Raw genomic sequence first — 27189 nt, 5'->3', positions numbered from 1 at the left:
TAAATTTAATTTTGGCGCCTCCTATTCTCCCTATACATTGAATGTATATTTTCTGTAAGAAAAGAATTTTAAATTTATTATGTACATATGTAACTTTATAAAATGTTCATTGTCATAATATTCATTACCTTGATCATACTAGTCATTTTTCCACCTCTTTCATATAAAAATGCAGCATGCTGTTGAACTGCCTCCACCACATACACTATACTATGAAAATAGCATTGAAATCAGTGGAACCCAATCACGGGAATGTTTATCTGATGTGGAACCCACGGGGTTATGTTTGTATTCTTTAGAAAAGTTGGACATGATAGAGGAGTTAGATGGTGTTCAGCTATATCAGCGGCTTCGAAGAGAAGTGACTGACTGACTGACTGACTCATGAATGGATTATATATGTCGCGGTAGGTATGAATGCACACACGTCAAATGTCAAATGTAAAAACGTAAGCAAATGTCTGTTTGTGTGAGTGTGTGTGTGAGCTATCGACGCGACACCGGTGGCGTGTACTAGTAATTACGTCAATTCGAATGGGAAACTTAGATATGCATGCGGGCGCCAACTACCCTTTACACGGGCAGGATGAATTAGACCTCGGGGTGGCCACAAGTGCAAGGAAGATAGATGGCTGGGATGAAATGAAATGTGGAATCAAGTAGATGAGAATTGCTCAAAATAGAGATGAATGTAAACGTATTGGAGAGACTGTGAATGACTTTAGACGCTATCGTTTTAGGTTGTCAGCACTGAAGTAATGACAGAGTTGGCTAAACTGCGCCTTGCGGTTGACGTTTGTGCTGCGCTGTCAGATGATGGCGCCTGCCAGATTTTTGCTGATTTTTCTATTAATTGTTTGCATTTCAGCCAAAAAGCATAGACTACGCGTCTCTGTAAGACATTCACGTACTTTTCAATCCATTCGCCACCACCTGTCAATGTGACAATACTCATAAAAATTCACAACACGACCATAACCCTAGCACATTCGCGATTATTCGTTCGCATAATCCAATTATCAATAAGTTATTGATCACACTATTATATCACATTCGAACCTTTAACCAAACTATTTCCAGATTTAACTTTCCTGTACTACTTTCAAAATCCATATCTGATTTAGATCCAGCCATTCATTCAACGCATCTTCTTTAAATAATTGAAGTGTTTGATTTGAATAGTGCCCAATTTTTCAGAATACTAATTGATGTGATTTGATATTTCAGGACGATGACCGTCGCTACATAGCTTTGAGTACGTTCGGATTTTACCAAGGTGGCGTTTTAGAAGTCAAGCTATCAAATTTTCTACTCCCGGTAGATGATGTCGACGGAACCGTCAGTAGCCGACTATTCTTGTCTGTATGTTAGCTTTGCCTTTTGTCACATTTGTCTGTTGTCTTTCAGTACGGCTTCACGTTGGATCGCACAAAGAACGACGCTATGAGACCATATCTAGACTCTCACATGGAGTCTTGCCCGCTGAATGTGCCGCTGGGGGACGAATCGCCGCATCATCCCGACGTGGTCTACTTCAAGATGAACTTCAACGCTTTGAAGTAGGCTTCGACTCGATTAGTTTGGAATACGGTCCAAGCACGATATTGAATTGTCTTTTTTTTATGTGTTTGTAGAATGGAAGTTCGTTGCGGTACAAATATCGAAGCTTTCCATCTTTACCCTAACAGGTCTCAAATTCCCGGACAAAGAAAGAAACGGCAATTTTTTTTAATGTTGCGCAGACGACGAAGAGGTAACGCCAGTGTATTTTTTTCTATTTGCAATTTGTATTGCGGTTGCTATGTTGTTTGCGATTATTTTCGTTGTTGATTGGACGTATACTTGACCCTATTGAAAAGGTGATAGGTGAGGGTTAAGTACGTCGTGATGCAATTACTTATATAAGTATTTACATTTTCTTTTTGTTTGCGGTGCGAAATTTCTACTGTTGTACATACATATATATATATATATATAATGAGTTGGATTGAATTCGGTCGATGTTTCCTTTTCAGACGATCCGTCCGGTCAGTCTATAAATGAAATTCTAAACATTAAAGAGAGTCTCAGTACCACATGTTCGACCATTACCGTGCCGATCACAAAAGAAACCAGAAATAATTTCAACATTTTTAATACGACCGTAAGTAAATGACACTAATCTACTTTTTTCAGATGTAAAATATATTTATTTAATTCTAACAAACCTGAGCCAAATCAAATATAATATTTAAAAAAAAAAGAATAACAAATGTATCTTCTTCAATGGTGAGTGTCATCATGGTCATTTGATGAATAATCCTCCACTCCCAGTTCTGTACCAAGTTGAAGGCAGCATTAACCCTTAGACCAAGTCTATGGGCCTGAAAAACGCCGATAGGCGTTGATTTTGGGCATGCACAAAGTAAATCGCTCTATTGTCACGGATATTCCATTGGATCCGTATTGTTGAAGCGTGTGGAATCAATGGTCGACTTGGGTATCACTTTTGATCCTCAATTCACCTTTCACAACCACATCAAGTCGATCGCTGACGTTTCCTTTCGTCGACTTGGATTTGTCTTGAGATATGCTAGATTATTCTCCAACCCCTTGTCTTCTCGCTTGCTTTTCAACTCGCTTGTTAGAAGTAAGCTAGAGTATAATGCAATTGTGTGGAATCCGCATGAAGCAAACTACTCTCTTATTATAGAAAAAGTGCAAAAAGCATTTCTTCGTTTTCTTTATAAGAAAGAGTATGGGTATTACCCATATCTCTATCCTACTCCTTTCCTTTTGGGCATGCTTGGGTATAATTCCCTTGAACTTCGGAGAAACTTCTCGTTAATTCGTTTCGTTCTCCAGCTATTGCGTGGTAATACGTCATGCCCGTTGTTGCTGGAACAGTTGGGACTTTATGTCCCTAATAATTATGTGCGTGGTAGACATCATCATTTGATGGTTGTACCTGCTGCTCGCACAGTTCTTTTTCGAATGGCTCCTATTCCAAGAGCTATTCGACTTCTCAATGAAATCGTTGCTGCTGTCTCTGAATGTGATATTTTCCACCATGGGGAGCGTAGATTATCGGATATTATTTTAACATATTTATCTGGTAACCTGCGCTCATCATTACTTTCTTAATTTGAATGTGATGAATGAGTGGAATCTTAATCTACTCTCTTCCGTTTGGGCCTCGCTGTGATTTTATTTTTTATTCATATTTTGTTTTATTTTATTTTACTTTTTCTTTCTCCTTTGTATATTTTTATATACTATTTTAATTTTGTTCAGTGTAAACAAAGAATGGGATTTATGGATTTTATTTTTAACTTTTACACTTTTGTTATTTTTTTTTCTCTCTGAATGATGTATTATTTTCCTTTTGTTACTTTTTTTTATTATTTTATTTTACCATGTTTTTCTGCTTTTGCTTTTTTCCTTTATTTACAGTTTACTTGTTTTTATATATTTTTCAAATGTAGGCCATTGTGGCGCATTAGGTTCTTCCTGTAATGCCACAATGGTCCAAAACTATAAAATAAATAAATAAATAAGAATACTGTAACGTATGCGTAAAAAGGAGCCGTCGGTTAAGTGCAATCGGATCAGGCCGAGTGGCATCCTCGCTATTTCCCAGAATCCAGACGAGCGTGAGACGGCGCATCCCTGACACTGTGCGACCGTTATAATTGGTTTCGAGGATTATCTCCAGACTAAGAGCAAGTAGGCTAAACAATGGCCACCGAATTGGCCGCTATTGGTCCCTTCTCAGAAGTGACAGCGATAGCGTGGGACTGAGTGTTGTGGGAATACATATCCGGGTACATGCCTAAACAATAGGGAAGTAACCGGACGTCGAAGGTGCCCTGAGCGACCTGTCCTTTATAAGGAGGTACTTAGACCATATCGAGACATTCTGGACGGAGCACTGGCGGTGCGTGTATCTCCCGAATCACCAATAAATGCTGTGAAACGACTTTCGGTTTAAACTTGGATCCTCCACCCACCCCTACGCAACAATACTACCCGCTAAGCCTTTCCAGGTAGCATTGAAAAACTACGTACATAGATAAAGTAAAAAATGCATTGAACATGGGTCGTGTTATCCGTGTCATTCATTTGTAAACGTTTATAAAGACTGGTTTACACTGGAATTTCTGAATTTATAACCATAGCAGAATTACCCGATGGAAATCCCTAACTGCCGAGTATTTTAGATTGTGAACATTACATTTTAACAACAATGAAGAAGATTGAACTAGTTTTGGAAAAATATGTACATTCATTAATAGACTTCTTTTGTTTATTTTATATTTTTGCAAGATATATTAGAGAGTCTAAACACCACACCTCGAAATCCTCGCCAGTAGTTATCTAGGGTTTGTTCAGATTAGCTACAATTTTTATACCTGCTTTCTATATTGGATTTCTAAATAATTATAGTTGGAAATGTTGCTGAAATTTTTAGCGTGGCGGGTTTCAACATAAAAAACATAAGCACTCAAAGGGTTAAAGGACGATTCCGTCAGTTTTATGATTTGTCCTTTCGCCCGCCTTCTCTTTAGCGTACCGGTGACTTCCAGACTCTCCACATTCTTCCTGGCAATATGGCCAAAGTAGAAACGAACCCTTTGCTTACATGTTGTAGAGAGTCCTGCAGTCTGAAAGTGCCAACTCTTTAAGGATGGAGATGTTCCTGCCTTTTGCGATCCATAATATGCTCTAACACTACATTTCGAATGCATCTAGCATGTCCCTTTCTCTCTTTTTTATAAGGGTCTATATCTTGACTCCATATAATGCAACGGGTAACACCTGAGATCGCACCAGACTTTCGTTCTTCTCATAATAGAGTGGTTCTTTCGTCATTCCTATTCTTCTGCCGATTTCCGATCGGCATACCTTGAGGTTAAGGCACCTACGTATGTATGTAGATAAAGTCATCAACTTTATAAGGTTTATATAATAAAGTCGAGAAGTGGTTACAACTTGATTTAAGTGATCCATGGCCTCCATACATATATAAAGTGAAGAAATTATTGAGTGCATTAGATACGGCATTACCGTGACCTCAATTGAAAATTTATTGAAGTGGTTCAATCAATCGGAATTCGAATGTAACAGTGTGTGTATGTAATATAGAGCAATTAGTATTTATGTATAATATTCCAGTTGTAATATATTTTGAATATATTCCATCCAAACTACATAGTACCAATTACTGTTATAGTTAAAGTGTGTTTTCAGTTGGAATATATTCCGTCTAACCTGATTCATATGGCGAATTACATTCCAACTGGTCAAAATATATAATATATCACAACTGAAAATACAGTTCAACTATAAGTTGATACCGGGTTAGACGGAGCGGTTTGGTTTTCGTGAAAACGTCACTCGACTAGTAAATTGAGTTGGAAAGTCATATTTTTGTTTTGAACACATTCTTAAATTGAAAACACACTGAGTGGTACGTGTTACGTGTTTTTTTTTTTATATACTTTAAAACATGCGGTAAAAACGCAGCACCCCTAGCCCATATGCATCATATACAGTCCCAAATATCACCCCCTGGAGTGTTTTCGGTGATATTTTACGGTGACAGATAACGGTGAGTCCCATATTTGAAGAAATGTAGGAGAAACTTGTCGGTTGCATATGGATATGCATACACATATGCGACCTCCCAAACATATGCATTCTGCACGTGCAACTATACCCGATTCGCTTCCCCGTTCGATTCGGGGAACACCCACTGTTTACGGTCATAGCGCGAAATCAAGGATGTGACGTCGCATACCACTCAGTGAGTTATCGTAATACGGTACTCATTACATTAATTTGTATACCTACATAGCAAATATTAACGCATTATTGAATTCTAAAGCATTCATAAAAACATTAGCCAGCAGCATAGTTCGTTCGTTAAAAGGGCTGGACAGCAGCGCCTTGTCTATACAAACGTACTATACTTCTCCCTTCCTCAATTATGGCACTAGAGAAATTATTTTTTAATATCCTATGGATATTCACCATTGGGGTGCATCTATCGTTTTATTTTTTATAGGAGCTAGGAGCCGCCAAACATCTATAAAATCGCCTCTTTTTTACACCCACGAAACGAGTCCAGCGTGCTTATTTAACGGTCGATTTTAAAAAAAATACGCCGATAGATGCACAGAAATTATCTTTCTCATGCCGATGATGAAATTTTTTTGAAAATTGGTCCAGTTTTGGAGGAGGAAATAGGAGAATACGAAACCTCGATTTTGTCAATTTAAAATACGTTTTATCTGGTCGAAGCGCAACTGTCGCATTCACTCAATATATATATATTGATATATATTGTCGCATTCACTCAATATATACATACACTCAATATATATATCGAAGAAAGGAACGGTAACAAAATTAGGGTTTCGGGTGTACAGCCCTCTTAAGCTTCTGCCTAACACCGAGAGGCGCCGGGTTCGATCCCATGATCTGACCTTTAATTTTTCTGTGTATATCTGTAGTGCTGCTGGTCAGACTTGGATATTTGTGCTCCGGGTCGATCGTTTCCAATCGGAGTTTGCCAATTTTTCTGATTTCATTGTTGAAACGGTTCCCGATTAAATTGGTTAAAAAACTTCCTACCTACTATGTTACTACTATTTGAGTATGATTAATGTACAATTCATAGATGTCTCGTTAATTTGCGAGTTTTCAGTGTCTCGTAATTCAGTGACTTGTGTAATAAAAATGCTGCATTGTTTGTAATTGGCCAGAAAGGCGCATTGGCGTTTACCTGTAAGGCCTTCCTGGTATAAAATGTAATAAATAGATAATAGTTGTTAAAACACAACTGGCGCACATTGTTGAAAGTATATTTGCGCTTGTAGAGATATACACCCAGCGCAAAGCGAAGCTTATCAGTTGCATCACATGCAAATAACGATATATTTTAAAAGACTAGGAAAGGAATTTAAAATAACAGTTTTCGTATTACTTTCTACAACTCCTCTACATCAATATGCAGCAAAAAAAAAAAGCGATTTTGTCAATAGATAACATTATGAGGGGAATCATTGTAAATTTGAAGTAAAAATGAACATTTTTTTTATACCTGGAGTAGATTTCAAAAATCAAAAATAGATAAAAACGGATTTTTTTTTCTTTTTCAAGCTTTTCAACATATGAAGGGGACTTCAAATAATAGTAAAGAATACAAATAAAAATGTTTTTTTATTTTAATATTTAATGGGACCCCCTTTGTTTTTAATAAATAGTTTTATTCTTTTAAGTAGTGATTCATATTATTTTTTTAATAATTCATCACTAATTTCATTGTAACATACAGCATAAATAATGTATTTTAATTATTTTGTGGTTTTTGGTTTCTTATCTCTAATTTTTTTGCCTATTTTGCTTCACATGTTTTCGATTATATTTAGATCCGAGCTGTTTCCTGGCCATTCAATGGAGTTTATACCTAAACTATCTTTATCTTGATCGATATTTAAAAAAAACCAAATGGTGATATACCAATGCATTAAAAATAATTAAAATTGATTGTAAAAAAAATTTGAATACTCTCAAATTTTGAACGATGCGCCGGTGCTGAATCATCGTGAAAGACAAGATCCTTAACCATTTCCGGTAAGCCTTCTAATGTAGGAATAACGCTTTTGTCGATGATTTTTTTATACTCCTATGAGTTGACTATCCCATCTAGTTTAATGATTGACCCAACACCATACCGTGTGATGGCCCCCAATACCATACCATGGCGAATGTTAAACAGTCAGCGCTTAGCACGATTCTTTATAGCGTTCGCCTGATTTTCGTCATACTAGCGCCATCCCATTTGATCCAATCAGGTTGAATTTGGATTCATCTGAAAAAGTAATCGTCTCCCAATCTTGAACTGTCCAATTTTTCTTCACTTTGGCCCACCAAAGACGAGTATCCTTCATTTTCTTCGTGAGGAGGGTTTTTTTTTTGCACGGCGCCGTTAAAATAGACCAAGTTCATTTAGTTTATATTGAACTGTTCTAAGGCTTACTGTTTTTTCCAACTTCAATAAACTCAGACCTAATTTCTGACGCAGTTTTGAAGTAAAATTCTCTTTAAAATCCGTTCGTCTCGAGAAGTCAGTTTTTTTGCCATTTTTCCTCTTTCGACGGGTGTTATGTCCATTGTTTTTTTATACTTCTTAAAAAATATAGTTATTGTAGGTAGAATGTGTCTCCGTTCGTCGATAAATTTCCGCAAAAGAATAATTTTCCTCCCAGAAAGTGACAATTTTTGATTTCTCGGCGATCGACAAAAATTCATATTTTACGCTCAACGCTCACAACACTAAAAAAAGACACGCACTACTTGCAAGTCTGGGGGAAACTGACTTTAAAAGTTTTTGGCAACAATACGTTGAGGTATGCTGAAAACAACTGTAAAAGTATAAAAAAACAAAATTGCCAGAAAGTGAGACCCAATAGGGCGAAAAATGGGCCATTCCGGTAAAATTTGTGACTGATAAGCTTCGCTTTGCGCTGGCGCTTTCGCTTTGCGCTGTAATTTACTAGTTGAATTGTTTTCGAATGTGAATATGACCTAAAACGCCAGTTTATGAATGTGTCCGTACAGAATGTGCTGAAGAATATTTTTTGTAGTGCTGTTGCCGTCGGGAAATTTCATTAATTGATTAACATTGATGTTTTCAGTTCGCGATTTACATGGCGTCGCCGAAAGAGGAAGGCTTCTACAATTTGTATTTCCACAACTGTCCGAATACGGTGTCGCCGCTGTTGAACTTCGTGGTGGGTAAACCGATGAGCCGCAACACAGCAACGTATGTCGAGGGTTTCAAAAATCGTTCGAATTTCAGGTCGACATCTACGAGAGCAACGACGGAAACTTTTTGTCGGCGGGAGACATGCCGCTGCCGGCTCTCTACACGATGATGTCCATGCTGTTCGCCCTGAGCGCCTTCTTCTGGACGTTCATCATCTGCACGAGCCGACACCCCGTCTACAGGATCCACATCCTGATGTGCATCCTCGTCTTCCTCAAAGCGTTGTCTCTGGCCCTGCACGGAGTCAACTTCCACTTCTTGCAAGTGCGCGGAGAACACGTGCCGGCGTGGGCCATCCTCTACTACATCACACATTTGTGAGGATCATGTGTATTATATTATACTCGATGTATCGACTCATATAAAGTCTACCGGAAAGTTCCGTTGCTCGGATAAAATTTTCGAATATTTAAAACAGACTGGTTCATACATATGTACGTACTAGGGGTTCCAAAAAACCGCCCGGAATAAAAAGCCGGTTGGCCGGCTTTCACCGGTTTTAGAAAAATACGATTTTTTTAGGTTTAAAATTTTTATATCGAAAAAAAAATGTAAATATGTATATATTTGCATAATATATATCTATATTATGCAAAAAAAAATAGTTTTTTATAAATTAAATTAAGTTATAAACATTATGAACTTTCATAAGATCATTACTTTATATTATTATTACAAATATTACAAATAATAAAATTTGTATTATATGTACATATATCAGTATCACAGTCGTAAAATGGCAGATCCTAAATACGCACATATAATTAAATGATTTAAATAAACTAGATATAATATAGATAAAAAGATTTCAAAGTTGTTTTTACGCATTTGTTTTAGCTTAAAAAATCCAAAAGCAACCGTTGCAAATTTCGGAAACAAATTCATTTGAAACGGCAAATTCATTTGATCACGAACATTTTAAATCCATAATAAAAGTAGGTATGTGGCCTCAATATTTAAAGGGCAATTCCTTCGAAGAAAAATCAATTATATTTCGGAAATTCCTATGCATTTTGCCATAAATCATTTGACTACTTTTTTTGATGTTTTCAAGTACAAGGATTTGCGATTGATAAGGATGCTTTCTATACCTGAAGTTGGGTAGGCCATTGAAACTACATACTTTCAATAATATTTTATTGGTTTATGACCTGGTCCATTACTAAATCTCAAAGAAACCGCTCAATAAAGAAAGTAGTGTAGCTTTTTTTTTGTTCAAAGAAATATACGCCTATACCTAAGAGCGTTTATGCACATTTATTTTGATCTTTCATATAAATATAAAATTCACAATTGCTAATTTTGAGGAAAAAAACATTAATTAAAGAAAACCTTAAAAAGCCGGTTGATCGAGCCAAAAAGCCGGTTTTCGGTTTTTTGAAAAATGGTCAAAAAGCCGGCTTTTCGGTTTTGGTTTAAACCGGTTTGGAAGCCCTATGTACGTACATATACATAGTGAGCTGATGTAAATTATTATATTGTCTTTTTATGTATGATTTTTTTAGCATTTCTTTTTAAAATTCTTATTTCAATGCATTTTTCATCGCTTTTATTAGAAACTTACATCTAAACACTTGTCAGTCTCTTCTCTAACGTCAGTGATGAGGAAAAGTCAAAGAGAGAAACACTGTGTTTCAGATCAGTTATTTAATATGTGCTATTAATTCAAAAAACCACAACTATGACTCCCCTGCTTATTAAAACTATCGATGTAGGTTTTTTATTGTATAAATTAGCACATTATACATACATACGTAGTTAATTAGTGCTTATATCTTTATACAGGGTGTCCGGTAGGTCGATACAAAGCCTTGAAGGGTTGATAGCCTACATAATTTCCAACATTTTGAGCCACACATACCTCAGTCTAAAGTCTTACGGTTTTTTTTTTTTAATTTCATTTTTAAACATTTTTAGTAAAAACACCAAAATCTCACAGTTACTTACAATACTGCCCCAGTTAAAAGAGGTATGTTAGTCAGTTATTATTTTTTTTGTTTGTCTAATGTTTATTCAATCAAATAATAACAAATACAACCAACTGTGTTAACAGAAAAAAATAATATAGGCATCATAAGTTTACAAAAATTTGTCAAGTAGGAAAAATTCGATTTGCTTTTGGATATAAAAAAATAACAAAAATTATTTTAAGAGGTCTTCTTCTTGTTAATGCCTTGTCCGCATCCGGACGTTGGCGACCACCTCGTCGATTATTTGAATATATCCGCATCGGTCTTCAGCGGCTCGGAACAGCTCTTCGGCGCTCATATCGGTCCACATGCGCATGTTTCGAAGCCAAGATAACTTTTTCCTGCCAATCCATTTTTTTCCTTCTATTTTCCCCATGGTTATCAAATGGAGAAATTCGTATTTTGGACCCCGTATCATGTGTCCGAGGTACTCCATCTTTCTCCGCTTGATGACAGAAACAAGTTCCCTGCCTCTCCCCATCATGCCGAGGACAGCTTCGTTTGATATCTTTTTGGTCCACGGAATCTTCAGCATACGCCCATAGACCCACATCTCAAAAGCTTCAATGCGGCTGATCATCTTGGCTTGTCCACGTCTCACATCCGTGTAGTAATACTGTCCAGACGTAGCTCTTCGCGAATCTCAACCGCGTATGAAGATTGAGATGCTTGTTTGTAAGCGCCGCCTTCATTTTTACAAATGCTGTTCTAGCCATCTCGATGCGGATTCTTAAATCTTCATCTGGGTCCATCTCTTCATTCAGCCAGGTACCCAGGTATTTGAATCTTTTTACTCTTTCTATCACCTCTCCATCCAAGGTTAGATTCCCGGTGTCTGTTTGCATTCTATCTACTATCATAAATTTTGTCTTCTTTAGATTTTTGCGCAGACCTCTTCGATTGCTTTCTTGATGTACACGGTCTAGAGATCTTTGCAGGTCTGCTAAATTTTCAGCGACTAGTGCCGTGTCATCGGCATTTCTTATATTGGTGATCGTCTCGCCGCCCACCTTGATGCCCTCCGCCTCTTGGAGAGCATCGTGGAAGATGGATTCGGTGTAGGTGTTAAAAAGAGTTTAAGAGGTAGAACTTTTATAAAAACATGGCTGTTTATTGTCCTTTCTATTAAGATATCACTCATGCAGATGTCTTGCCAATTATCCGAATTAAGGTGTAAAACCTAATCGAGGAAGCGCGCCGAACAGAGGCCGTCATTCACAAGCGACTTTAATGTTATCGTCTAATGTCACTTAAAACAAAAATTTTGATAAAATTATTTGTTCTTTATGTTCAAATGCATAAATTTCTAATTTCTAATAAAAATTTCTAATGCATACTAGGGTCCTTCAGCTCACTTCCGTTTTGGTAATTTTGGGTTTTATCTCTTCTTCAGGGTGTTAAAAGATTTTTACATTTTACATCTTTGATAAAATAAGTAATTACAAAATATTTTAATCTTTGATAACTCGTTATTTAATTCTTCATTCATCGTCAAACACACAATTGCCTCATCTTCCTTCATCAGAATCTAAAAGAGTTTCTTCCATTGGGGAATCGTCAATACAAGGATGCACTCGCCTCATAATAGTTTCATCATAGGATATACATTCGCCTTTATTAAACTATATACATATATTCTTGGATTTGAGAAAAGAATTCATAGGACATACAGAATTCCTTGAGCTCCCGGGAATTTCTGTCGCTGGTCGATCTGGGGAGAAACCGTGGTCACTACGGAATACAGATACATTCAAAATTAATGTGTAAAAGACTGTTTGTAAAGCTTCAATAGGATAATTTTTAACATTCATAATGAGAAGCTCTCTAAAGAACTGCCGTATTTAATATATAATTTTTGAATGCCTTATTTCAGATAAAATCATGTTTATATGTTGCAATTTAAGCAATGGTAAAACTATTGCAATTGCTGTATAGCCAAGAAAATTTTAGTAGGAAATTAGTAATTAAGTTTGATTTGATTTCGATCTTTAAATGCTTTTTATTATTACTAAATTATGTTCACAATACATCTTATATATATTTTAATAGTGATACTGATCTACAGTTCAATTTCTATTTTACCATTTTAATTTAATTTTGTTAGTAATCATAGTATTATATTATGCTAATGTTAATGTACAGTATAATAGGAAAGACAGCTCAAAAACCTATTTACAATTCTTATTTATTCCTATTTACAATTAAGTGTGATTCGATTTTAAAGTACATAAAGGAAATGCTCCGATAAGTCAGTTATAGTTGGAATGCATCTGAATAGGATACATATTGAGAGTTTGATAAAATTTACATGGAATCTTTTATTTGAAATTATTGTGTTTAAAATTTATCATTAATAAATCGAAATATACAGACCCACGACTGGAAGTTCTTACCACTAGCGTAAAACTCGTTTTTTGTCGATTTTTAGAACAGGAAATGAAACAAAACTTTTTATTATACACGCATAATATATTCATCAATAATATTTAAAAAAAAAAACCTGTAATTAACTTAATATTTAGTTGTCCCTCCCCTATTTGTTATAACAGCCCGAATTGATCTCTATGCATGACTGTATTGTTTTTTTGATTTTTGAATTATTTTTCCATGTATTTATTATTTTTTCTTTTAAATGATCTAACGTAGTATTAGGGCTGTTATAAAAAATACTTTTTAATACCCCCAACAATTTTCAATCGGATTTAAATCCGGTGAATTACCTAGCCATAACAAAATTCGAATATTTTTTGTGGTCAGGTAGTTGTTAATTGTTTTGGCCGTGTGACATCTTGCATAAAAATGTAATTATGTGCATCCCTTCTGATTCAAAATAAGGCAAAAATAAGTTCAACAAAATTTTTTTGTATTGATCCTGCCCCAATGTACGGGTCTAGCCCCTTTTTCCGCTAATAACGGACCACACCACACAGATGCATTATATTTTGTTGTTTGAATGGTGCATTCGTCGCTCAGCTTCTCGGAAGGTCGTCTTCTGATGTATCGGACAACATCTGTCATTGTCCTTAGAATTGTTTCGTTAGAGAAACAAACCTAAAATGAATGAAAAATTAGTACATTGGAGGTTATCAAGTATTTTTTAGTTTAATATTAATATTTAAACAATACCTTTTTCCAATCATCAGCAGTCCATTGCTGATGTTCCTGAGCTTTTTTTCATCGTTGGTGTCAATTTTGGCTTTTTTATGGGAGTTCGGCTCTTGACGTTAACTTCACGAAATCTACGTTGCACCGTCCTTGTGAAAATATCGATACCCTCTTGGTTCAGAATAGCTTGAATGCCTTTATTAGGCACCTTACGGTTCTCCAAAGCTATGGTGATGATTTTTCGATCCGTTCGCGGTGTGGTTTTTCGTTTTCTCCCACATTTGTCGTATAATGTAGCAGTTGGATAAACTCCCGATTGCATCAATTGTGCAATATGGGCTACCGTAGGGTGAGAAACATGAAATTTTTTTGCAATTTGTCTGTAACTATATGTCTTTTCACTAATAAGTGTTGCAATGGCCACTTTCACATCTTCTGAAATGGTTTTTTTGGAGCCATTTCAAAAAAAAAGTTTTTGATTAAAAAATCAAAAAATATATTAAAGCGAACGTAAAAACACAATAAATTATACACAATCATATTAATTTACAACTTATATTTAAAATATTTAAAAATAATTAAACCTTAAGTCTATTTTTAAGTCAATAATTGTTAATTTACGCAGCGTGTTAACAGGGCGAAAACTGACCGTGAACTGATTCTTTGTTTCTTTCATCCCCAATTTCAAAATTTTCGGTTTTTTTCACCACCACATGTGGGTTGCTATTCAATCTATCTACCAGTGTTAAAATAAATACGTGTTTCCCACATGTTTGTCAAATTTGTCACAAGTTTCGCAAATCACGCTAGTGGTAAGAACAACCTGTCATGGGTCTGTATGACGGAGCGTCGAGATTGAACGAGAGTCCAGAACAGGGGTCGAGTAAGACCTCAGTATTTTTTAATCAAAATACAGCTTTTATCAATACAAATGGGTTCAATATATATCTTATTAATCATTTTATACATCAACATAAAAAAGTTTTAGTCCTATAGCATGTTTTTTACTATTTTTGTATTAAAAAATAGCGACAAGCATCAACATGCAAACGCACATAGGTAAGGCCAACAGGCGACTGCATGACTCAATAGCCACGCGCCAAAAGCGACGAAAACAATAGTTTATGAATATATAGCTGTCTCTTTATCTTGCATTGATTCATCCATCAACAAGAATATGCAAGCGAACAGTCAAAAACATGACTCATCGCTACCCCCTTTAAATCATACTTTGGAACGTAGAAATGTATTTTTTTACGATGTGCCCCTTTTCGAAATCATACAAAATCTATTAAAATAAATTTCTTGTAGTTCATTCTAGGAATACAAGAAATATAGGGTGTATATAGCTTTGAAAACCACATAGTTATGATGAAAAATGTAAAAATTGGGGCACTTGCATACCCCACTTTGGTGGGTTAATAATGTATCTACGTTCAAAAACAAACGTGACGTCATCTTTGATCATTTCAACGGCATACGGCAAACTCTCTATGTGGATTATATACTTGAAAATGTATTACAATGAATATATTTACATTTCAGATTCAAAGGTGCTCTGCTATTCATCACAATAGTGTTGGTCGGCACCGGTTGGAACTTCATCAAACACATCCTGGCCGATCGGGACAAGAAACTGTTCATGATCGTAATCCCACTGCAGGTTTGTACAACACATTCGTATGTTTAAATGCGCATTCGTTGCGGTTCTTTCACATGCATCGTTCCAATTTGTAGGTAATAGCTAACGTGGCCGAGATAATAATCGACGAGAGCGAAGAAGGAGCCGTTCAATACAACGCCTGGAGCTACACGTTCATCCTCCTCGATCTCATGTGCTGTACTACGATTATATTCCCGATTATTTGGTCGGTTGGAAAACACACGCACCTTCACAATGAATCATATCATATCGTATTGAAAGTCGAATTGATTTTATTTCAGGTCTATTAAGCATTTGCAAGACGCTTCCACGACCGACGGCAAAGCTCTGATCAATCTACGGAAGCTCAAACTGTTCAAACACTTTTACCTGATGGTCTTCTGCTACATTTACTCCACTCGAATGATTGCTTACGTGTTGAAAGTGAGCCGCATTCACCGCATAGTAACACACTGAATGGCTATACTGTATTTTTTCGGTTACTTATGTATGTTTATTTTATTTGTTTTTAGAAAATTTTCGCATTCCAATACTCTTGGCTGGACGAGATGTTCAAAGGGATGGCAACGTTCGTCTTTTTCGTGTTGACCGGATATAAATTTAGGCCGGCCTCGGCAAATCCGTACTTTTCGACGACGTCTGCAGATTATACTAAGCCTCAAGTGTATGTTTTTCATTGTATACTTTGTATTTTTTATCATGTAGTGTCGGATGGAAGCAATTTGAACGGGGTTTCTTAAACCTTTTCTTCCACGGGATACTCGTCCGGTGAATTGCATAGCAATTATTCAAATTTGTAGTTCAAATCAAACAAGTATGAATCGTCGTCATAGAATGACACAATTTTTCAAGGAATATGTCAATTGAAGTACTCCGACGGTGATAGAATTATTGGAAGATGAGTTAGATAACAACTTATTATTGCAAAATGTATCTGATGAAATACTTTAATGTATATGTTACAGTCTAAGTGTATCTTCTAAGGAATATATTCCATCTAAACTGGTACCGTAGTGGTAACGATGGATGGAGAGGTGTTAGAAAGAGTGAAAAGATTCAAATACCTGGGCACCTTGCTGAATGAAGAGATGGACCTAGATGAAGATCTAAGAGTCCGCATTGAGATGGCTAGAACAGCATTTATCACAATGAAGGCGGCGCTTACAAACAAGCATCTCAATCTTCGTACGCGTTTGAGATTCGCGAAGAGCTACGTCTGGAGAGTGCTACTATATGGATGTGAAACGTGGACTCTGAAGACCGGGATGATCAGCCGCATCGAAGCTTTTGAGATGCGGGTCTACAGGCGTATGCTGAAGATCCCGTGGACCAAAAAAAATATCAAAGGAACTGTCCGCATCTGAACGTTGGCGACCACGTCGTCGATTATTTGAAGATATCCACATGCGTCTTCAGCAGCTCGGAACAGATCTTCGGCGCTCATATCGGTCCAAATGCGCATGTTTCGAAGCCAAGACAACTTTTTCCTGCCAATCCATTTTTTACCTTCTATTTTCCCCCATGGTTATCAAACGGAGAAATTCGTATTTTGGACCCCGTATCATGTGTCCGAGGTACTTCATCTTTCTCCGCTTGATGACAGAAACAAGTTCTCTGCCTCTCCCTATCATGCCGAGGACGACTTCATTTGATATTTTTTTTGGTCCACGGGATCTTCAGCATACGCCTGTAGACCCACATCTCAAAAGCTTCGATGCGGCTGATCTTCCTGGTCTTCAGAGTCCACGTTTCACATCCATGTAGTAACACTGTCCAGACGTAGCTCTTTGCGAATCTCAAACGCGTACGAAGATTGAGATGCTTGTTGGTAAACGCCGCCTTTATTTTGATCAATGCTATTCTTGCCATCTCGATGCGGACTCTTAGATCTTCATTTGGGTCCATCTCTTCATTCAGCCAGGTACCCAGGTATTTGAGTCTTTTCACTCTTTCTAATACCTCTCCATCCAACGTTACCAGCCCGTTCTTCAAATAATCGACGACGTGGTCGCCGACGTTCGGATGCGGACAGGGCATTGAGAAGTAGAAGAAACTAGTACCAATTACTGTTATACATAGTTGAAGTGTATTTTCAGTTGGAATATATCATGACTAGTTGGAATATACTCTGTCTAACCCACGTTAGTTGATTCTTAATGGCGAATTACATTCCAACTGGTCAAAATATATTACAATTGAAAATTCAGTTCAACTATAAGTCGGTACCAGGTTAGACGGAGCGGTTAGGTTTTCGTGAAAACGTCACTCGACTAGTAAATTGAATTGGAAAGTCACATTTTTGTTTTGAACACATTCTTAAGGCGAAAACACACTGAGTGGTACGTGGTTTTTTTAGATACTTTTAAACTAGCCCTTATACGTGGTGCAAAGTCCCAAAAATCACCCCCTGGAGTGTTTTCGGCGATATTTTATCCATGCTTGACAGTGATCGATAACGGTGAATCCCATATTTGAAGAAATGTAGGATAAGCTTGTCGATTGCATATGGATATGCATAAACTTGCGACCTCTCATACATATGCATTCTGCACGTGCAACTACACCCAAATTCAGTTTGGGGAATACCCACTGTTTACGGTCACAGCGGAAGCCAAAGACGTGGCGTCCCATACGAATCAGTGTGTTTTCGCCCTTAGTGTTATCGTAATACGGTATTCATTATATTAGTTTGTAATACTTAGCAAATATTAACGCATAAAAACATCAGAGCTGCCCAAAACTCAACTGTTATATATCAACTGTTGAAAGTGTATTTGCGCTTGTAGAGATATTATTTACTAGTTGAATTGTATTCGAATATGACTGACATAAATCGAAAATACACTTCGACTGTAACATATTATATATTCTGAACCCGGAAATGGTCTTCACTTTTTTGTGAAATATTCTAAAGTCTTTTTTATTCATGTAAAATTCTTTGTGAAAGTTTACTATACAATTTATTTCAAATTAAAAATTCATACCGGGTAAGAATGATTGCTTACGTGTATTATGTAAGTGCAAAGCATGACTTAAAAGTAATGATATATATATATTCTCGGTATATGATTTTTGATATATGTTTGGTTTGATATATATTTATCGGTATATGTTTGAGCAACCATTAATTAAACAATTGAAAAGTAAATATTCACTAGGATAATAAAAGTACTGACTACATAGTACAGAGTACTCTTGACTATCCGGATATTAATTCATAATATTTATAAGGAATCTTTGGTATTTCTAAATGGAAGTTCCAATAAGTAGGGTTGCCATAATTGCCGGACCATAGATGGTTACCCCCCCCCCCCCTATAAAAATAATTTATTATATTTTTTGATAGTTTAATTATAAGAAATTGAATCATGTTTAATTTAATTTAATTTAATTTTACTCATTCTCTCTTGTCTTCAGTCTTCCCCAACTTCTTGAACTTGATCTTCGTTGCTCTTCGTTGCCCAATCATACTTTTCTGACTTTTTTGCTTTTTGAAAGAGTTCCTTTTTCCCTTTTACATAATTATAAAATTCGATGCATGACATTTTATAATAATTGAAAACGCACTGAATTATGCTTTCCACTGTGTCAATTGAAAGCTTATTTCGTTCATCTGTCCACTGAGTATTAATTAATGAAAATACAAGCTTAACTTGTGCATTATGTGCTGGGATAGGGTACAGGTATTGGCACAATTTCTGTTTCTTTAGTATTTTTAAAAAAGCATAACCATTTATCATGTACATCTTTGGTATCCCATTCTTCACGTGTTTCATTTTCAATTAATGATTTCATATACAGGTATTCCTCGACTTACGACGGAGATACGTTCCTGAACCTCGGTCGTAAGTCGAATCCGTCGTAAGTCGAGGAATATATTTATATTTTTTTTTCGGTGATTTTACTTACTTTTATTAATACAGTAATTCAAATGAATTCATATTTAAATAAAAAAAAAATTAAACATCTACATCATCCGTACTTATTAATTATAAATTATACATCCTCATCACTTATCACATAAGTACAATCCATTTCTTCATCTTCAGTTTGAGATACAGTCGTATGAGTTTTTTTGAAAAATGTGTCTAATTTTGTTTGAATCCTGTTTTTATTCTCTATATATTTCTTGGTAGCATGCGAGATTTTCGTGAATCCTGCGGTTCACATTTGAAAATCTTTCACTGTCTGGGTCCATCATTTCAAACTTTTGTATTCCTTGATTAATTAAATTAAAAGCAGCAGCCATTTCTTTCAATACAAATTTTTTCAGAGGTTCCGCAGATGTGATTGATTCATTTTCATCAATATCCTCTTCTGCAACCATTTGAGTTTCAAGATCTAATAATTCTGCATTGGTTAGATCTTCTGAATCATTTTCAAGAAGTTGGTTGATGTCTTCATTATCTACGTCAAATTGTAGACGTTCACTAAATTATACGGTTAGGTTAGTAATATCCTCGACATTTTTTTCTTTTTCGTATATGGAAAGAGAAACGGGTTCAAATCGATTGGTGAGTTTTTTCCATATTCCGTACATGCATGCTGAAGTAACTTCTTAAGCCGTTAAGGGTCCATCCCTTATCTATATTTCTTATAGCATGAAGGATATTATTATTTTTCTAAAATTCTTGAAAAGTTTTTCCTTCTATTGCTTCAATGCCTTGCGCAAATGTAATTTTTAAATAATGAGCTTTAAGAGACGCAATGGAATTCGCTTTTCAATCTTGTCATCGATCCAAATCACTAGTAATTTTTCCATTTGTTGAATGGGTCCGAGTCTTTTTTTTATTTATTATTTTAGATTTGAATGACAAGGACCCTTTAACGGCTTTACGATTTTTTTCTTTATCTTTTAAAATATGTAGTGGAGACCGTTGAATGTGACAATTTCAAATTATTTGCCAAGTCCATCACTTTTTTACCACTATCATATTGTTTTATCACTTCAAGTTTCATTTCTAAGTCTATCACCTTTCTCTTTTTTTTTTAACAAGAGTTTCTTTATCAGTCATTATCCCGTTTCTTTATCACACATTATAAATTCACACAAAAAAAAACGAAATTAAGAAAATAAACATCCTAAAACAATAACGAACAGTTATGTAACAAACAGAAACGACCGTAAGAGTTTGTTACCGTCGTGCGACTGCTGACGAATCCCAAAGGAATGAGTCATAACATAATTTTTAAAACTACTGCGATGTTTCATTTCTTCCGAAAGAGAATTCCCCGTTTTCATAACTCACATCCGCTTGAGATTTATCAATCAATTTTTGAAAAATAATTAATTAATAATTTTTTTTTTTTCGGTCGTAAGTGCGAACCGTCGTAAGTCGAGGACTACCTGTATTCTAAAGTCTTTTTTACTCATGTAAAATTCTTTGTGAAAGTTTACTATACAATTTGTTTCAAATTAAAAATTCATACCGGGTAAGAATGATTGCTTACATGTAGAAAGTGTACAGCACGACATAAAAGTAATGAAATATATTCTCGGTATATGATTTTTGATATATGTTTGGTTTGATATATATTTGAGCAACCATTAATTAAACAATTGAAAAGTAAATATTCACTAGGATAAAAAAATGAACTAACTACATAGTACAGTGTACTCTTGACTATCCGGATATTAATTCATAATATTTATAAGGAATCTTTGGTATTTCTGAATGGAAGTTCCAATAAATAGGGTTGTCATAATTGTCGGACCATAGACGGGGACCCCCCCCCCCCCAATAAAAATAATTTATTATATTTTTTGATAGTTTAATTATAATATTAACAGATTGCAATTGAATCATGTTTAATTTAATTCAATTTAATTTTACTCATTCTCTCTTGTCTTCAGTCTTCCCCAACTTCTTGAACTTGATCTTCGTTGCCCAATCATACTTTTCTGACTTTTTTGCTTTTTGAAAGAGTTCCTTTTTCCCTTTTACATAATTATAAAATTCGATGCATGACATTTTATAATATTGAAAACGCACTGAATTATGCTTTATACTCTGTCAATTGAAAGCTTATTTCGTTCATCTGTCCACTGAGTATTAATTAATGAAAATACAAGTTTAACTTGTGCATTAGGGTCAGTGGCGTAGCGAAGGGGGGGTCCGGGGGGTCTGGACCCCCCCCTTGGCGGATCGCACTCCTGTCGCAATTGCAAATATCCCAGTTCTGTCGCAATTGATCGTTTGTACCATTTTTGGATAGTTTTTTTTTATCACAAATCCATGATAGATTTTTAGGACATAAACATATACTTGAAAATTTCCAATGTTTGCTTCCTGATGGAAAAAGCTCTCAACCATCAAGTGTTTTAAAAAATAAGAAAGACTTTGGGGGAAATTTACAACCAAGATATATTTTGTGGGCCTTGTATTCTATCTGGAGAGTTGGAAATGTGGTGACAATAAATAAGTACTAGTGAAAATCGACCAAAAAACGTACTAGCTGCAATTGCAATTTGCAATCCTTCAATATTCCCCAATATTTACATACTTCTAAAAATTCTAGCAACACTTCCGGTGACAACAGCCACAAGTGAACGGAGCTTTTCCACACAACTTGCTTTATTAAATATTCATAGGGATATAAATGTTAGTGCAGAAAAAATATTAGATATGTTTACAATAAAGACGCGAATTTCGTAATTTTTTAAAGTATTCATTATTTTTATTTTATTTGAATTTTGTTCATACTATATTTTTATTGCGTATTTACTTTATTTTTATATGTTCTGATTTTATATTAATTAACTTATTTTGCCTTTTTTCCTGTCAAAACCCCCCCCTTGACAAAATCTTGGCTACGCCACTGATTAGGGTACAGGTATTGGCACAATTTCTGTTTCTTTAGTGTTTTTAAAAAAGCATAACCATTTATCATGTACATCTTTGGTATCCCATTCTTCACGTGTTTCATTTTCAATTCATGATTTCATATACATTACTTCCTCGTGAATTGAATCCGTGAAAAATATATTGATGTTACTTAAATATGCAATAGTTTCTTCAACTCGTTCCCATTTGAGTACATCATTGAGAAGCATCCATGAAAAAACATTATATTTCGCGATTGACCAACTGTTACAAATATTTACATAATTCCAACAGACCACTGTTACAAATATTTACATAATTCCAACTTTAAAGAAATTATCCACTTGCTCATCGAACACTTTTAATTGTGTTATCGTAATTTCCTTGCATCTCTTCAGTTTGTTGTAGGTTTGTTTTGCTTGTAAACCTATGTATTTACTACAATAGTTAATCTTTCTACTACTTATAAATGCCTTTTCAAGCTTTTTAATTTGTTTTTCAAATAAAAAACATTTGACTGTGTACAAACATGGTGTAAAGTTCTGACAAAGGATTTTTAAAGAAATCAATTATCGCTTTTGGAGCATTTTCTTCTTTTAAGAAAAAGTCTTTCAACGCCTCCCACATACTCAGTATCCTTGTAATTGCTTCTTGTGCAAACCCACATAATTATATATTATCGGAAAGATATATTTTAAATAATATCTATGGAAAACTGGGACAAATATCCTTCTGAAGGGGACACTGGGACGCAAGCCTCAAAACAGGGACATGTCCCCGTAAACTGGGACGTATGGCAACCCTAAATAAGATGGACTCAAATTACACGAATGTTCAAAAATGCTCTCACAACATCTCATATCTCGTTTTGGAAATGTTGTCTTGCTTCCACTCTCTTCCTGTGGCTGTATTTGAAGTGGAAATTGTATTTATATAGACTTCAAACTATCCCAAAGTTGAAAATCTTGACAACGAGCTGAACTCACCGAGTGACATTATTTTCAAAACATGACTTTGTTACACAATTAGCTTGTGAATATTTACTGCCCCATTCTGTGTGTCTGAAACGTTTACGTGTTTAATTTGTTTGTTGATTTTTTCAGAGTGTTCGAGTGTGCCGTGTACGACGGTCTGTCCAAAGTGTCCAAGACTAAGAGGAGCGATTCAATCTCTGAAGATAATCAGCCGTTGATGCAGGAAATGTCGCACGACTACGATTAAAAATTAAAACTTGGGCGTGTTAACTAAGTCTGATGATGATTTTTGTTTTTTATTATTATTTTCTTTAGTGTATTTCTTCAAATTGAAGACATTATTAAACTGTAATACATTCATATCTTGCGTTGACGGGTATGTTTATATTGTATAGCAACGTTATCGTCCGGAATGAGTCCGAGTTGAGTTTGTATTGTATAGTAATATATGTAAATACACCTCTATAAGCTCACCGATCATATCATAAATACAGAGTGTGATCATAATAATGCGAAAGGTATTGCAAAATCGATGCAATTCAACTCAAATCAGTTTTGGGTGTCTCTTTGTTATAGACGCCATTTTTATCATCTCATATCATGTTTTATTTAGATGTGATTATTGCTTCTATTCCACGATATCTTTATTTTTATACGTATGTCTTATTATAATATAGATCGCGGCCGATCTTATACTTAAAATATTGTCAGTGAGATGAGTCGATTTGGTGCGGAGATTCATTATTTGTTCACTTCAGTAATATCTTGCATATTTTGATCACACTTCACGTGTTGTCGATGGTGTGAACGAGTCTTCAGACTCGTAGAGATTTAAATTTTGTGTAAGTATTACGATATACGTGTTAATTGAGAAGCTTCGACTTATTTTAAGCTTAGCGAATGCTAATATATTTACATGTTGAGCGTTTTGCTGCTCGAATCCATATCAAATAGTGTAAGAATTGAATGAAGGTGTAGTGTTTTGTCTAGCGGGGGAATTGTCGAGGTGGTAGATTGAATTCTGAGAGCAATTGAATTCTGAGAGCAATTAAATTCTGAGAGCAATTGAATTCTGAGAGCAATTGATTATACTCCTAGTTGTTAAGATCTACATATATATGTCCGAGGGTGCGTAGTTAAAGTTGCATTTTGAATACAAAGTTGATCAAATATTATATATATATACGAGGATGTTTAGATGATGTTTTACCGATCAAATTTCAAGGCTACAAAAGTTACAATTGAAAATGTGAATTGTATGAAAATTACGACTTTGTTTGAAGCCGTTGTGTGATACAGTTTCGTTTCATATCAAAATACTGATCCTAATCCGTATGCAAAAACATGTTTTTTCAGCCGACGGATTGTCTCAACCAGGGATGTGGAGTCGCGGAGTCATAGCATTTGAAGTGAAGTCACGAGTCATAGACTCGGATTCGTTTATAAATTCTTTATAAAAATCATGAAATTTACCTACATTATATGTACATATAGATAAAATCGGTGAATTGCACGTATTTTTTGATAATCGATTGTTTCCTGTCTTTTTTTTGTTATTAAATTACTTTGTTTGTGTATGAAATTCATGCACATATACTAATTAACGTACTTAATTTTTATTTACACCTATTTCATGACCAATAATTCAATAAATTGGGCTACATATCAATTTTTTATATTTTGAATTTTGCTATTATTTTTACTACTGATAATTTCATACGTTGGCAAGAAAAGTCGATATTAACTAAAATCGTTTAATTCGGAGTCAGAGTCGGTACATTTTGAACCGACTCCACAGATGTGGTCTCAATTATAGACAACTGTATCGCGACGGCCTCGTTTTATTATAGGCATGTCTAAACTGAGATCTGTGAACTATTTTTTTATTATTTTTTACTAACAATATTCATATATATGTATACATGTAGAATATTTCATGTTCAATTCTACTTTTTTGATATATTTTTTTATTTTACTAAACTCTTATGTACTTATTTAGGCATTTACTTATCCATGTTTGGTAATAATGAAGTATTTCTGAATAATAGATTTAATTTGTAAACGTTTAGGCATGCCTTTTTATTATTCTCATACATAAACCATATGTAATTAATAAGGTACAATGTACAAAAAAAATGAATAAATAAACTCAATTAGTTTATATTATAAAATAAAATATTGTTTCATTTTTAAATGCCTAATTCTAAGTCTCATAAGGAGACTAATTTTTCCTTATCTGTCTACATATACATATGAAGTGAAGACTTTCAGATTGTAGGACTCTCTACAAGTTCTTTCCTACTTTGGCCATATTGCCAGGAAGAATGTGGAGAGTCTGGAAGTCACCGGTACGCTGGGGAGAAGCGGAGAGAGAGGACAGTCTCGCAAGAGATGGTCAGGACAAATCAAAGAACTGACGGGATCGTCCCTTAACCCTTTGAGTGCTGACGTCTTTTCTGTTGAAAGCCTACCACGCTGAAAATTTCGCCAACGTTTCCAACTAGAATTATTTAGAAATGCAATAGAAAGCTGGTATAAAATTCGCAGCTAATCCAAACAAACCCTAGATAACTACTGCCGAGGATTTTGAGTTTTGTAAAGGTGTGTTTAGACTCTCTAATATATCTTGTAACGATATAAAATAAACAAAAGAAGTCTATTAATGATTGTATTTTTCCAAAACTAGTTCCATCTTCTTTATAGTTGTTAAAATGTAATGCTCACAATCTAAAATAAGCAGCAGTTACGGATTTCCATCGGGAAATTCTGCTATGGTTATAAATTCAGAAATTCCGGTGTTAACCAGTCTTTATAAACATTGACACGGATTTCACGACCCATATTCAATGCTACCTGGAAAGGCTTACCAGGTAGTATTCTTGTTTATTTTTTATATAATCAAAAAACAACGCATATCAGCGTATTTCAGGCTCATATACTACTAGGAAAAACGCCGACCGGCGTCGGTAAGCATTCAAAGGGTTAAGGACAGACTTTCCACGATCTATTCAGAGTCAAAAGATTTAAATACCTGGGTACTTGGTTGAAATGAACCCAGATGAAGGCTTGAGAATCCACATTGAGATGGCTAGAACAGCGTTCATCAAACTTAAGGCTTCGCTTACAAACAAGCATCTCAATATAATAAGTCCTACGCGTTTGAGATTCGCGAAGAGCTACGTCTGGTCAGTGCTACTATTATATATATATAGATGCGAAACGTGGACTCTGAAGATCAACTGCATCGAAGCTTTTGAGATGTGGATCTACAGGTGTATGCTGAAGAACCCATGGATCAAAAAAGTCACGAATGAAACTGCCCTCGGCATGATAGGGAGAGGCAGGGAACTAGTTTCTATCAGCAAGCGGAGAAAAACCCCGGATACATGATACAGGGTCCAAAATACGAATTTCTCCTTGTGATAACGATAGGGGAAATAGAAGGAAGATAATGGTTTGGCAGGAAGGAGTTGTCTTGTCTTCGAAACATGGGCATGTGGACTGATATGAGCGCCGAAGACTGTTCTGAGCCGTTGAAGACCGATGCGGATATCTACAAATAATCAACGAGGTGGTCACCAACGTCTGTGTGCAAATGAGGATTGCTGGGCTGCAGAACCTTCCAGTATAGTACATATGTATGCTATTTCAAGCTACTACAGCCCTCCCCCCCTCCCTACTATGAATTCCTAACCAAATACGAACAGTAACTTATATATAAACAATTTTCCGTGTAGCCGAATCTAGAAACAAATAGAAACAGCTGATCGAGCAGAAAAGCTCATGATCACGATCTTCAGCAATGAGGATTGCTGAAATTCCAAGACTGTGGGAATTCTTG

At 35.4% G+C, this 27189-nt stretch overlaps 1 protein-coding gene across 1 annotated transcript; it reads left to right on the top strand.

The window, feature by feature from the left end:
* Nucleotides 1-749: 749 nt before the first annotated feature.
* LOC143921472 (protein GPR107) lies at nucleotides 750-25515 on the top strand. Its single transcript, XM_077444802.1, has 12 exons — nucleotides 750-894; nucleotides 1228-1338; nucleotides 1408-1559; nucleotides 1635-1753; nucleotides 2016-2143; nucleotides 8682-8777; nucleotides 8846-9129; nucleotides 15433-15550; nucleotides 15625-15755; nucleotides 15832-15973; nucleotides 16063-16214; nucleotides 23478-25515. The coding sequence occupies exons 1-12, from the start codon at nucleotides 814-816 to the stop codon at nucleotides 23593-23595; spliced, it is 1632 nt and encodes a 543-aa protein (XP_077300928.1). The 5' UTR covers nucleotides 750-813; the 3' UTR covers nucleotides 23596-25515.
* Nucleotides 25516-27189: the final 1674 nt, after the last annotated feature.

Source organism: Arctopsyche grandis, chromosome 2 (genome assembly GCF_051622035.1).
Source record: "Arctopsyche grandis isolate Sample6627 chromosome 2, ASM5162203v2, whole genome shotgun sequence".
In the NCBI taxonomy this organism is placed as follows: Eukaryota; Metazoa; Arthropoda; class Insecta; order Trichoptera; family Hydropsychidae; genus Arctopsyche; species Arctopsyche grandis.
This window is presented reverse-complemented; position numbering and strand designations above follow the sequence as displayed.